Source organism: Hippichthys cyanospilos, chromosome 17 (genome assembly GCF_059441005.1).
Source record: "Hippichthys cyanospilos isolate Australia breed blue-spotted pipefish chromosome 17, RoL_Hcya_1.0, whole genome shotgun sequence".
Classification (NCBI taxonomy): Eukaryota; Metazoa; Chordata; class Actinopteri; order Syngnathiformes; family Syngnathidae; genus Hippichthys; species Hippichthys cyanospilos.
In genome coordinates this window covers 16,924,725-16,938,170 of record NC_142385.1, presented here as the reverse complement: position 1 = coordinate 16,938,170, position 13,446 = coordinate 16,924,725, and the positions used below count along the sequence as shown (strand labels likewise).

Below are 13,446 nucleotides of genomic sequence, written 5' to 3'. Positions count from 1 at the left end.
GTCGTCCGGTCCGCCCGTGACCGATAGCCTCCCGAAATCATCTGAAAAGCGCTCGCGGGTTTCCCTCGCTCCGCCGCGACGCAAAATCGATAGCTCATCTTCCGGAGAAAAAAATGGCTTATGTCGGAAGCGCGGCGCGCAGCTGGCCGGCGCCCTGGAGGAAGGCTTACCCGATCGATCCCCCGTCGTTGGATCGGGGGCCGGATACGAGAATTCCGCGCTCTCCGAACCGGACTACGGGCCGGTGTCTCCTTTTGGCCGCAATTTTTTCTTTGCGACGCGGCCGGCGGCGGTTTGATTACATTTCCTTGTATTTGATTCACGCGCCGCTTCAACACGCGTGTCGGGTTCGGCCCGCCTACTGTAGAACATCGAACGAAGAGCAAAGCGGAAGGAAGACGGCTAGCTTTTACTGGCGAGGAGGGCGGACGGGGTCCTCCGCCTTCTCAGACCTCCTACGGAACGGCGGACGGATATATTTTGGAAAAGAACGCCACGCCACGCCAGCCGCAAAAGAAGCGCAAAGTGACCGTCCCGTCCTACGCTATATGCGGCGGACACTTTCTGCCACCGCGCGGAGCCTTTTTTCTGCGCGACCCGAAAGATGCTTTGTTTCGGCGCTCCCGACCGGAACCTCCCGACCGGCCGGTCATATGACTCGGCCGAGGAGGGTCACGCCGCGCGGGGGCCCTCGAGGGCGGCCCCCGTTGTGGAGCCTCTACGCCAAAACGAGGCGGGCCTTGTGAAGAATCCGCAAAAAATCCTTTTGATGTTCGGGGAGCGGGTCCGGAAGGAGCCGGCGGCTCCCGAGTCCCGACGCAACGCAGCCTTTGTTTACTTGCGGGAAAACAATCCCGACCGCCCCGTCGACGTTGGCCAAGGCGCCGCCTCGCGGGACGCCTCCCTCACGTACCGCGCGCAAACTCACGCCAGCGCGCCCGAACGCGCAAACGGCGCTGGCCAAGCAATGACTGCGTTCCCAAACATTCACGCGGGCGCGCACACATCTCGCAAGAAAAAAAAAAAACACACACAAAGCACACTCGCACACACCCTCCCAGCTGGCAAAAGGAGCAGCACGTGCAAAAAAACACACGCGCGCTGGCGTTAAACTAAGCGGCTGTCTGGGTTTTCTGGGTCAAAACTTGACGAGTCTTTGAAGTTTTTTCCTAAGCCTCCAAACTACTTTGCAAAAGTACTCCAACACTCAAGTACGTTGCACAATTACTTTGTACAACATCAAAGTGTCCTCGCTCGCTCCTGGCACGAGTTCGCCGCGTCGGCGCGGGGGAAAAAAGCTGGCGAAAAGACGTTGCCCTCCACCTTTTACGCCTTTGCGGGAACGTGCAAAAAGATGCTTGAAATTGTTTATTTCGGCGCGTTGGCTCCGCCTCTTCGTTCCGCCTCGTCCCGTTTAGCTCTGTTTCGGGACGGAGCGGGGTCAGCTTCTTCGCCGCCGCGCTGATGTCGCCTCGCCGTTTTCGCTTGCGGCTTCAATTTGCCTTCCGGTCCCGGAGCTTTGACACGTTAGCTTCCCCGCGTCGGCCCAATCGGGGGTGGGGGGAACGAGGACGGTGGCGCAGAGCGTACACGGGGGGATTTAAGGCCCTGGCGAGTGTGCGCCTGTTTGAGCGCAAATTGTCTTTTAGGTTGGAGAGCAAGCTGGGTGGGGGAGGGGCGGGGGGGGGGGGGGCTTTCAGCATTGTCGCACTTCCAGCTGCGGGGAGCTTGATTAAAATATCCGCGTTACGCAACCTCGGCCAAGGCAAACACAGCTGGTTTTGTGCAGGCGCACGGCAGCGACCAATGAACGGCCGGCGTTGGTCCAGTTCCACACCTGCAGCCAATCGGCAGCAAACGCTCGTCTCCTCCCCCTCGACATTTGGCCTCCGGTTTGAACATTCCGGCTCCGCGGATGCCCCCCAGGCCTCTGCCGTTTGCCACGAGAAGACTCGAGATGTTTACGCAACTTCCCGTTTGCGATCGGTGGGGCGGGGGGGGGGGGTTAGGGACACGCGACGGCCTGCCTGCCTGCCTGCCTGCCTGCCTGCCTGCCTGCCTGCCTTCATTTCACGCTTTGTTCAAGACCACAAATACGGCCACCTAAATTGATGTGGATTCAGTTCGTGGCATGAAATTGATTTTGCGCGTCCTCTTTTTTTTGGGGGGGGGGGGGGGGGGGGGTGACTTGGTGACTGTTGAAGAAGCCTAACTTAAGCTGGCGACGGACGCCTGCACCTCAGTCGTCTTTCATTCATGCATCGGGAACCGCCGGACTTCCCAGAATCTTGCCGCTATTCGATGAGAACTGCTGACGTCATCACTCTTTTTTTAGCGGCTCGGCTGGACGCGCGCGCTCGGTGGCGTTCTCCTGGGCTCCTGCCACGTCCGCGCGCGCGCTAAATTTTGAGGAGGAGCCGCCGATGGCGGGGCGGCGCGCTTCTCGCCCGGGGTGGGCGGCGCGCTGAAGCGCGCGTGCGCGGCGCGGCGCGTTCCCGCCTGCCGGATGTTGGGACTCGTCGTCACGCCGGCAGAAGGACGACACCGGTGGAGCAGCGCGGCTCGGCTCGGCTCGGCTCGGCTCGGCTCGGCGCGGAGCGGAGCAGAGGAGGGAGTGATCGGCTCGGCATGGGCGGCGGCCGCAGACGACGACGCTCCGCCTCCGCCGCCGCCTTCCAACCGCGCGCTCGCTCGGCCCGTGTGCGCAAGAGCTGGTCTTCTTGGTCTCCCGCTATTCTTCTGAGAAGGATGTGAGGGCAAAATGTTCGTCCTGCAGGTGAGCCGCCCTCCTCCGGCGCGCGCGGCGTTTGAACGCCACCTCTTTCTTGCGCCGAGGAGCGAGCGCTTTTGCTCTTTACAGGCAAACTTGCGTGAAGTGTCGCGACCCGTGGCCGTTGTCGCGCTTGGATGTCACCGGCGAGTCTTGGAAGGGACGGCGTGGCGCCGGGCAACTCCGGGGGCAACTCCGGGGGCCGGCGTCCCGCCCCTTTTCCGCTTTTCTCTCTCCGTTAAGGCAACCCATTCAAATGATGGGGAATATTTTCAAGCTCCTCGCTTCAAAGCAGGTGCGTCGGGAGAGAGGACGCCGGCCCTCGCCCGCCCCGGCGTCGTGGCCGTGCGGCGTGCGCGGCAGGTACCCGGCGCACGGGGCAAAAAGCGACGGGAAAAAGCAATCTGGCGCGTCGGCCCGCGCCGAGGCTCAGAGAGAAAGCTTGAAGAAGGTCGCGCTCGTTTAAAAGCGGGGGGCCGAGGAAAAAAAACCAAGCGGGGCGCGCGAGGCGCCGCGAAGGGAAGCCGAACAACAGGCGCTCCCTCCAAAATAACGGCCGCGTGCTCCGCTCCGTCCAAACGGCTGGAGGAACACGTCCGTTTCGGGAATGAGTTCATTTTTTCTCGGCGCCGTCCAGGCCCGCGACGTCAACGGGCCAGCGCGGAGGCCGCGGGCGCTCGGGTCCGCCGGGGATGTTCCGGTCAGGCGCGGCGCTCGCGACCTTCCGCTCCGCCGGGGAAATTTCTTGTCCGCGCGTGAGGGCGGCGATCCGTATGACATCGCCGCGACCTTGTGACACGTTCTGAAGATGCTGCGATGGCCGCTAGCCTGTGACGCAGCAACGGAAAAAAAAACAAAAAAACAAGCGAAGCCCCCGAACGGGAGGCATCGGCCGCGAGCGTGTCGGGAAAAGGAAACGGGAAGCAAAAAAAGCCGGCGCGACGAGGTGACGCCACCTGCGTGTTTCGGCAGATGTGCGCCGCCTTGCTGGCCCTCCTGCCGCCGGCCTCCCGCGCCACCTGCGACGGCGTCCTGGACTCGGCCGCCGAAGCCTCCTCCGGTAAGGCATCGCTCGCCGTGACGTCGCCGTCCCATAGTTCCGCCATCCGTTCCCGGCCAAAAACATCCCGGCTCCAATCAACCGATATTGTTTGGTCCCGCCGCGGGACCGAGACGTCGTGGGGGGGGGGATCCAGGAGGGTCCGTCGTGGCGGCGCGGCGCGGCCGTCCGGTTGACTCGCCTGCCCCGCAGGTTCGATTGGCGCCGGCGTCGGCGGACGAGCGCGCTCTGCCACAAAAACGCTGCATAACGCTGTTATTCGGACGCGAATATAGTTGTGGAAAATGTGGCCAATACGCCAAACGCGGCACGCAAAGCGCGCTGATGAGCCCGGGCCGCGCGTTGTCCAAAATTAGCAGACTCGGAGACGTGAGCTGACTCGCTTTGACGTCTCCGAGAGGATTTCGCCGCTGGCCCCCGAGGACACGCGGGCCTCCTCCTTTGCCGCGGTGGCGCCGGGGGACCCCTGTCACCGCCGCTTACCGTTGCCCTTAAACACAGCCGCTTCAAGGCAGCTAACGGCGCGCTCGCGCGCGTCACGGAAAGCGGTCGGGGCGGAGCTCCCGGCGATCGGGCCGAAAGCGCGGCGGCGGCGGCGGCGGCGCTGCTCCTCCTCCCCCGACGTCCAAGGCGGAGGCCGGCATCCGCCCGGGTCCGGCCGTTGCAACGCTCACGGACGCGCACCAAGGATACGTCCGTCCTCCTAGAAGCGGCGTTTTGACCGGGCGACACTCGGGCGACACTCGGGCGGGCTCCCTGATCGGAGAAAGGCGGGCGCGCTTATTGGTCCGCAATAGTCCTTGGGCAAGAACTAAATGAGAGCCTCAACGATGATCCCTCGAAGATTTGAATTGAAAACAAAACACGGGATGAAAGACTTGGACGTCGTCATCCTACGGATGAAAAGTCCATTTTTTCCCCTCTCCCTTTTGTTGGCGTTAAAGGCCTCGCTCGGCGAACGGCAGCGCCGTGAAACGCCTTCTTATCCGCTGCCGCGTTTTAACGCCGCAAGCGGGACGTCGGTTGGATTTTTTTCTTTTGCGTTTTCCCAGTCGGGCCAGTAGCCAGGCCTGGTTGTTTAGCGGTAGGCCAAAGCGCAAGCGGGACCGGGAAAAACCAGGCGCGCTTGTCGATTTCCGCGAGCGCCGATGCCGCCTTTTCTTTTTCCAGTCCGGCCGGCGGCGTCCCCCTGGAACGAGACGCGGACGGCCGGCAACGACAGCGTCCGGCCCGGCGGCGAGGCGACCCGGACGTACTGCGAGGCCTCCCTGGACGGCATCGGAACCTGCTGGCCCCGCAGCCCCGCCGCGCGCGTGGTGTCCAAGCCCTGCCCCGAGATGCTCTACGGCGTCCGCTACAACACCACCAGTAAGTGACAGGTGAAAAAAGCAAACGGCGGGGCGGCTAATTAGCCTACGCGGCGCGCCGACATTGAAAAAAAAAAAACGGCGAATCTCGGCAACGTGGGGGCACGGGGAGGGCGCGCTGACGGCTAACGGGAGGCTGGCGGCCGCGCTCGAACGCGGAAAGCCGAGGGTTCGCCGGCGAGGTCGTCCGAACCTCGACGGCGGTCCCGCGGGCCGGATCGTTCGGCGGCTACGCCTTCGCGCTCTATTTTCGACTCGTAATTAATTATTCATTCTTCTGGAGATGAGTCGAGCGGCGAGGTCGCGCGACCCCTTTTGCCCCTTCCGGCGCCGCTTGTCACGTCAGCCGCCTCGCCGGCTCGTCCCCGCGTACGCTTTTTGGGATGTTCGTTTGCTTCCGGAACGGCGCCGCTTCCCGTCGCGGAGAAAAAAAGATCCCCGATCCTCGTGGGGTGAACTTTGGCGGATGGCGCACTTGACGGCGGCGACGGAGGAAAAGCGCCCCATCCCCGAAAAAGCGTTTCCTTCTAAAGATATCGTATGGGGTCCGATGCGCGCCGCAGATATGTTCCATGAATCATCCTGCTGGAATCGGGCCGGATTTCCAAAATTAGATTGCGACAAATCCTAGACTTAACATTGTTTGTCGCTCGCGCTTGTGCTTTGGTGGGCCTTTTCCCCTTTTCTGCCCCCCCCCCCCCCCCCCCCCCCACCCCGCTAGCGAGATCGTCTTTGGACGCCCGAGCGGACGGAGGCTCCGCCGACGGTGTTCCGACAGCGTCCCGTTGAGATGACGCGGCGATTGACCTCCTCGGGCGGCGAGCGAGCTCCGCCTTCCGCGCGCCCGCACCCCGGCGAGGCCCGTTGCGCTTGGAACGCGCGGCCGCGTCTCCGCTCGCTTCCCGTGCGGCGCTCGTTGTCATGGGGATGTCCGGGGGAGCGTCGGCCTCGCTGTCGGCGCCTCCTCGGCTCCATACAAAGGCGCACACGCGCGCCCGCTTAGCCAAGCGGCGGCGCCCCCCCCCCCCCCCCCCCCCCCTTCGCTGGATGCTCTCCAGAGGCAGCTGTATGCACCAGCCCCACCCACTCTCCTCCTTCCTCAGCATAATCACCCCCCCCCAATCACACTGCTGACTTGTCAAGATGGAGGTATGTGTGTGTGCGCTTGTGTGGGTGGGCGGGGAGCGAGGGGCGGGGGGGGGGTTTTGTTCTGCGACTAACGAGCCTCCGCACGAGCATGCGGCACACACCCGCGCTCAGTTGCCTCCGGCGCGGTGGGAATGGGGTGATTGTTAGCCAACGCGCGCACACACACACTCGCACACAGCTGGCGTCGGTGCGCGTGTTCCACTTTCCGTCGTCTTGTCTCAAGGGCCAACACGAGTGTTGCGACTTTGCCTCGCGGAACGTCAAAATAGCAGAAAATGTATTTGCGAGTCTCCGTGGTCACGGGGGCCGGGCACAAGTCGGCGGACGGACGCAGACGGCGCCGCCTGGCTCGGCGCCACCTGGCCCGGCGCCACCCGGCTAGGCGCCGGCCGGCTCGGCAAACCGCTCAATCCCGCTGATTAGCGGCTCCGCATCGCCGCATCTCGCGCGCGTCTCCGACACCTGCTCGTCGCCAAGGGCGAGCGCCGAAATATCCGAAGCATCCGCCGCTCAGCGCCGCCGAGGAATCTCAAAGCGACTTCGCGGTCGGGAAGGTCGCGGCGCACCCGTAGCTCCGGAGATCGGAGAGGACGTTTCCCCGTTGCGCGCCCCGCGGCTATTTTTAGAGCGCCGGTCGCGCCCGCGGGCTACGTCGTCTTCTCGCGCGCACGGGTTCCTTCAAAGAAACCGGGGCCCGGAATCCATCCGTCCATTCGCGGCGAGGCGGCGGCGCCGGCTTATCCGGCCGGGCTTCGGGGACCGAGAGTGACGCGCCTCGTCTTGACGCCGGATGACGTTTGCCCGTTGTGCGCCGCCTCGCTATTTTTAGGCCTCCGCCGCCCTCGCTAACATTTCTTCCCGCCGGCTTTCGTTCCGCGGGGCCGGCTTTCGTTCCCGTCCATCCCTCTCGGGCCGCGCGGCGCCAGACTTTCCCCGCCCGTCGATCAGCCGCCGGGCCGAGGAAATCCCTTCGAGCCGCAGAGCGCCGGCGGAGCGAGGGAAGGCGGGCGCTTTGGGGGCGGGGCGGCTTTCCCGCGGGAGGCCGTCGGCTTAGGGCGCGCGGGGCCCGCCGAGCCCTAAGCCTCGACCCTGTCGAGGAGTGAGGGGCACTTCTCCAAAACGTTCTCGCAACGCCGGTAGAAAAGTCAAATGGGTTCTCACAAGCGCACGCGCACACCTGCCCGCCTGCCGCACGTGCGCTTAGGCTGTGTGCGTCCTGATGCTGACATTCATGCTGTGAACATTAATCAGCGTTCACACGCTCAAAGGTCACGCGCACACAAGACAAGATCACGCCGTTTTGAGGAATGTCACATTGTCGCAACGTGTTTGTGTGTGTATAGACAGCGTGTACAGGAAGTGCCTGACCAACGGGACGTGGGCTCCCAAGGGCAACTATTCCATGTGCAAGGCCATCCTGCACCAGGAGGTTAGACACCCTTCAGTCTTTTTTTTGGGGGGGGGGGGGGAGGGGGTCGTCTTCACCATCACCTTGGCACATTTGGCTTCGCCGGGGAGCCGACCCCCGACACGACCGTCGAGACGGCGCGCGCTTGCATCGGGGATGCGGACAGGTGCCTTCTTGGCCAGCGCCCCGCCGATGGGGAGAACCGACGTGCGGATTAGAGCTCTTAATCCCCGCGCGGACGCCAGAAGCTTACGTAAATCCCGGCGTCGGACCCGCTCGCTCCAAATCGCCACTGCGAGCGCTAAAAAAAAAAGCCTAAATTTGTTACCCGATCACTCGTGTCCCGGTTTCCCCGCCGGCGGGGCGAGCGAGAGGCCCAGAGGCGAAGCGGCCGCTTCGCCTCTGGGCCTCTCTTCCGTCGCCCCGTCCCGGGCCGGAACGGTGCCGGCAAGCGCCGACCCATCCGAAATCATGACGGCGCCCGGGCGATGATGCGACGGCGGCGGCGCCCCAATGGTGACGATTGATGATGACCTTTTCAGAAGAAGGGCAAGATGCACTACCAGATGGCCGTGGTCATCAACTTCCTGGGTCACGTCGTCTCCATGCTGGCGCTGCTGGTGGCCTTTTTCCTCTTCCTGTGTTTGAGGTAAGAAGCGGGATTATCCCCCCCCGCTCGCCTCTTATTGCAAAGCCCCGTTTGGTCACGGAATGACAATCTGCTGCCAAGTAGGACACGTCTCCGCGCGGGTGGAAGAAGACCATTCAAAATCATTTTCATGCCAGCGTGTGAGGGGGAGGCCAAATGGAAATTGGGGAGGGGGGGGGGACACACATGCGCACGCACTCCAAGGGAGAGCCACTCTCACACTCAGAGGCGACTCGGGGGGGGCGGAGGAGGTGGTCGATCCGAGCTCGACTTCCCAGAGTGCGAAAAGCGCGAAGGAGAAAAAGACAAAAAAAAAAGCTCAGCGCCATCGCCTTTATGCACAAGTCGTGTTGGGATGACCTGTTGTCCCCGAGGGGGGGGAGGGGGGCGCAACAAAATGGAGCAAAAGAGCTCCGTTTTGGCCCGAGATGACAAAACGCTACGTTGACGCCTCAACGGTCAGCCCCTCGAAAGTTTTGCCCGCGGACCGCCGAAAACATTTGAAAAACGAGCCCTGCGGAAGACTATATTCGGTGTCGGGGTTTGGGTTTGCGGCCGTAATGGTCGCCCCCCTTGTCTCCCCCTCTCACCGTTGCGAACCGTCCATCCGGGTAACGTGCACCCGGGAATAACTGGAGGTATTTCGTGTGGTTTCGTGAACCGAGACGCATACTGTACAGCGCGCGATCTGGCCGGACGCGATCGGCGTACAAGCCTGAAGGCAAAAGCCACGTTTTGAATTAAGTACCGGGAGATTTTCGTGTCATTTCGATATCATTTGAACGAATAAATCGCTTGCACGTATGTGAGCAAAGCCTCCTGGGATGCCTGGGAGGTGAGCTCATACAAGTAACCAACGGGCTAATTGCAAAGCGGTGACGGAAGGGGCCCTCGGTCGCGCCACCCGCGCCGGTGTTGCGGTTTCGCTCCTCCGGCTGGGGGAACGCAAAATACGACGCGGCGCCGATCCTCCCGCGCGGCGGGCGGGCGGCCGGGAAAGCGGAGCCCGCTCCGCGCGGCTAAAGCCGCTGAGCGCTCTGCCCCGCGGCCGTCCGGCAGGAGCATCCGCTGCCTGAGGAACATCATCCACTGGAACCTGATCGGGGCCTTCATCCTGAGGAACGCCACCTGGTTCGTGGTGCAGCTCACCATGAGTCCCCGGGTGCACGAGAGCAACGTGGTGAGCTTTGAGAAGACGAGAAAGCAGGAATTTTGAGCGGGCGTGTTCGGTCAGCAATTTGTTTTCTTTTGAAGGCGTGGTGCCGACTGGTGACGGCTTCCTACAACTACTTCCACTCCACCAACTTCTTCTGGATGTTCGGTGAAGGCTGCTACCTGCACACGGCCATCGTGCTCACCTACTCCACCGACAAGCTGCGCAAGTGGATGTTCATCTGCATCGGCTGGTGTAGGCCGCGCGCGCAATGCGCCCGAGCGGACGCGCGCGCTTTGCGCCGCGCTCACCAGCGCGTGTGCGCGCCTCGTGTTTCGCAGGTATCCCCTTGCCCATCATTGTGGCCTGGGCCATCGGGAAGCTCTACTACGATAACGAGAAGTCAGTGCTCGTCGCGCCCGCCGAGCCGTACGCTTCGCCAAATACACTTTATTCACCCTGCCCGCAAAAGGGAAGCGTCGGGAATTTGCGCCCCTGCCGCACCCCGCCCCACCCCACCTCCCCTTCTGGCCACGCCGATTTCCTTCCGCTCGGGCGCGTCCGATCGCTCCCTAACCGTGTCGAGTTTTTCCGAGAACACCTGAACTAACGGATGAGCGCTAACAAACGCGCACGTATAACTGCCCCCCCCCCCCCCACACACACTCTTCTCCTCCAGCTTAGCCCCCCCGCCCCCCTTCCGTCCGCCATCCGCACGAATCGCTAGCGGGCTCCCCGCGGGCCCGAGCGGGCGGCCTTCCTTATCCTAAGCCGACTCCCCGGGACCGACGCCTCCGCTTTGGACGGGGCGCGTTCCCCGTTGGGCGGGTGGAGTGGCCGCGCTCGGGCGGGGCTCTTTTCGGAGGTGCGAACGCCCTACGTTTTGCTCGCGAAACAATAACGGGCGACGCGACCACAACGCGGGCGGCTCCAGCAGGACGCGCGACGGTTCGGCGTCTCGCCCCCGCGGCCGACGGCGCCCCTGTCTCGACAGGTGCTGGTTCGGCAAGCGTGCGGGCGTCTACACGGACTACATCTACCAGGGTCCCATGATCCTGGTCCTCGTGGTGAGCGGCTCGCGCGTTCTCCCGAAAGAACGGAGGGGAGGGGCTCGCTTGACTTGACGTGCGGTGACCGCGCCCCGCAGATCAACTTCATCTTCCTGTTCAACATCGTCAGGATCCTGATGACCAAACTGCGCGCTTCCACCACCTCGGAGACCATCCAGTACAGGTGGAGTCGCGCCGGACTCGTCCCGCCCGTCGCTCGTCCCGCCGGGCTCGTCCCGCCGGACTCGTCCCGCCCGTCGCTCGTCCCGCCGGGCTCGTCCCGCCCGTCGCTCGTCCCGCCGGACTCGTCCCGCCCGTCGCTCGTCCCGCCGGACTCGTCCCGCCCGTCGCTCGTCCCGCCGGACTCATCCCGCCCGCGTCTCTCCCGGCAGGAAAGCGGTCAAGGCCACCCTGGTGCTCCTCCCCCTGCTGGGCATCACCTACATGCTGTTTTTCGTCAATCCCGGCGAGGACGAGATCTCCCAGCTGGTCTTCATCTACTTCAACTCCTTCCTGGAATCCTTCCAGGTAGGCCCGCGGCACGCCGGCCACAAGCGCGGGGCTCCCTTCCGTCTCGCCGACCTTTGCCTCTTTTCCCCGTCCGTCCCGCAGGGCTTCTTCGTGTCCGTCTTTTACTGCTTCCTCAACAGCGAGGTAAGTCCCAGCGGGCCGCTATACGCGCGCCACGTAAGCCAGGCTCGCGCGCGGAGCGCCGTCCGTCCGCGGCCGAGCTGGAGAACGGCGTCGGGCTCCCCGCGTCGGAAAGGCGCTTGATCGGAAATCGATCGCCCGATTGCGCCGGCCGGCCTCTGACGTTCAAATGCCGGCCGTCGGGGAATGCCATTTGGAGGCGCCCCGTCCGTGTCCGTGTCCGTGACCGTCCGCCTCCCGCGCGACTCAAGTCGATAGTCGTCGCCTTTCCGTGCGCCGGGATGGGAGTGAAATGCCTCCGACGTTTGTGTTTCCCTGTCCCTCAGGTGCGCTCGGCCGCCAGGAAACGCTTCCGCCGCTGGCAGGAGCAGCACTCCGTCCGGGCCCGGATGACGCAGGCCGTGTCCGTCCCCACGTCGCCCTCGCGGGTCAGCTTCCACAGCATCAAGCAGTCCGCCTCGCTGTGAAACGGCCCGGCCCGGCCCGGCCCGGCTCGGCTCCTTCGGGGAAACTCCGGACGCCGGGCCGGGCCGGGTCCAAAATGAAAGCGCCCAGCTCGTCGTCATCGCGCGCCTCCTTCGCGACGCCCTTTCCGTTTCTGGCTGCGGCCGCACACTCCGAAAGAGCGTGTGAAAAAGGCGCCGCAAGTTCCGACCGATGGAAAGGAAGGAGGCCGGGCCGACGCCGTTAAGCTAGCGAAGGCCGCGGCTAATACGCACGCTAACGTGTAAATCGTGTGGAAAGGAGATCGCCGGCGTTACTTCCTGCGCCCAAAACGGCGGTGGCAGCTAATGCTAACGCCCGATTCGCGTTAGCGTGCGCCGCTCCCCTTTTCGCGTGGGGGCGGGGCTATGGTAAATGGGCTTTGACTTCTCTAGCGCTTTTCCACCTCGGGTACTCAAAGCGCTTTACGCCAACTAGTCGCCGGACCGGTCCTACCGAGGACGTATGGATCCGGGCTTCGGCGTCTCGCTCGAGGACACTCCCGCGCGGCCACGACGGCCGGGGGATCCGAGCCGCGGCCTCCCGGCTGGGTGACGACCGCTATGACCGCCCCTATGCCGGCGCTCGGCTAAACTAGCAAACGCTCGGCTGGCGCGGCGTGTGACTTTCCGCGTCCGAAGCGCGAGACTGAGCGACGCGCTCCGTGGCCCCGCCAACAAACGATCGCGGGCGAAGGCGCGATTTTTACCGGCCGCCGAACCATTTCGGCACGAAGCGAAACGACGGCGGGAGGCGCGGCTTCGACTCTTCGCCGCCCTCCGCGGCGCCGTCGCATCGTACGCGGCTCGGCCCCCGCCGCGCACGGCGCCCCCCTTTTGGCTCGGGCCCTTCCGCCGCCGTCGGGAGCCTCCTCGCAATTCCGAAATCCCGGCGTTCCCGGCCGGCCTCGCTCGGGCGCTCGGTCGGGGGGGCGTCGGTCGGACCGCATTCGAGAAATATGTTTGCGCGACGGACAACGTCGGGCGGATGAAAGCTCGCAACTCTGGACAATTTCAACGTAAAGATCTCCGAAGCCTTCGTCGCCGACGGATGCGCCTGGAATCCCTCCACGGCGGAAGGGCGCTCCCATGGCTTTCCGGGACCCGCCTTGCCGCCGTCGCATCACGCCGCCGCCATAAGCGGCTCCCGTCGCCTCCGTTTCTTGTTATTTATTTGACTTTGGCGGACGCTTGTCGATCTTTCTTCCGTCTTTTGGCGTCGCGGGCAAAACACGTCAGCGGCGCGCTCAGGTCGCGCTTCCACAGGCGGAAGGCCGCCTCAACTTCAAAACGCGACGCCGACTCGGCCAACAAAACGAGCGGCAAAAAAGGCACGTCAATCTGTAATCGCTCGCGATGGCGCCGGCGCCCCAGATAATAACAACCAATAATCCCGCATTCAAATTCTCCCGCTCGCCCCCGCTTGCTCGGAAAGTGCTCCCAAAGGAACGGCACCAAAACTTTTGTGGAGGATTTGAAGGTTTTTGTGTATGTGGCAGGGACCTGCCAATGTTGTTTGAGGCCTTTTGGCAGAGGCGCCTCCTGGGGCCCCGAGCTCCCGTCGATGATTTTGTGGCCCGGCTTACCTTGTGCCCCCCCCCCCCCGCTTCTAGTCCGTTATGTCACAAAGTGAAAGCTGTTGATGCGCTCTCCCGCCTTGCCTGTTTTCCCCACTGACCAATAAAGTGCGCGTGGCGTTGACGGCCTA

At 63.7% G+C, this 13,446-nt stretch overlaps 1 protein-coding gene across 5 annotated transcripts; it reads left to right on the top strand.

Moving 5' to 3' along the window:
* Positions 1–2,182: 2,182 nt before the first annotated feature.
* LOC148410061 (corticotropin-releasing hormone receptor 1-like) lies at positions 2,183–13,446 on the top strand. 5 transcript variants are annotated; one of them, XM_088438703.1, is made up of 13 exons: positions 2,183–2,776; positions 3,743–3,830; positions 5,001–5,198; positions 7,690–7,775; positions 8,300–8,403; positions 9,463–9,583; positions 9,658–9,811; positions 9,898–9,958; positions 10,551–10,623; positions 10,736–10,789; positions 10,998–11,133; positions 11,218–11,259; positions 11,583–13,446. In XM_088438703.1, exons 1-13 carry the CDS (start codon positions 2,762–2,764, stop codon positions 11,945–11,947), a joined length of 1,497 nt encoding a protein of 498 aa, XP_088294829.1. In that variant the 5' UTR covers positions 2,183–2,761; the 3' UTR covers positions 11,948–13,446. The 5 variants fall into 5 exon arrangements, with proteins under 5 accessions (XP_088294829.1, XP_088294828.1, XP_088294832.1 ...); XM_088438702.1 differs by having other exon boundaries at positions 8,297–8,403; XM_088438706.1 differs by having other exon boundaries at positions 10,704–10,789; positions 11,583–11,880.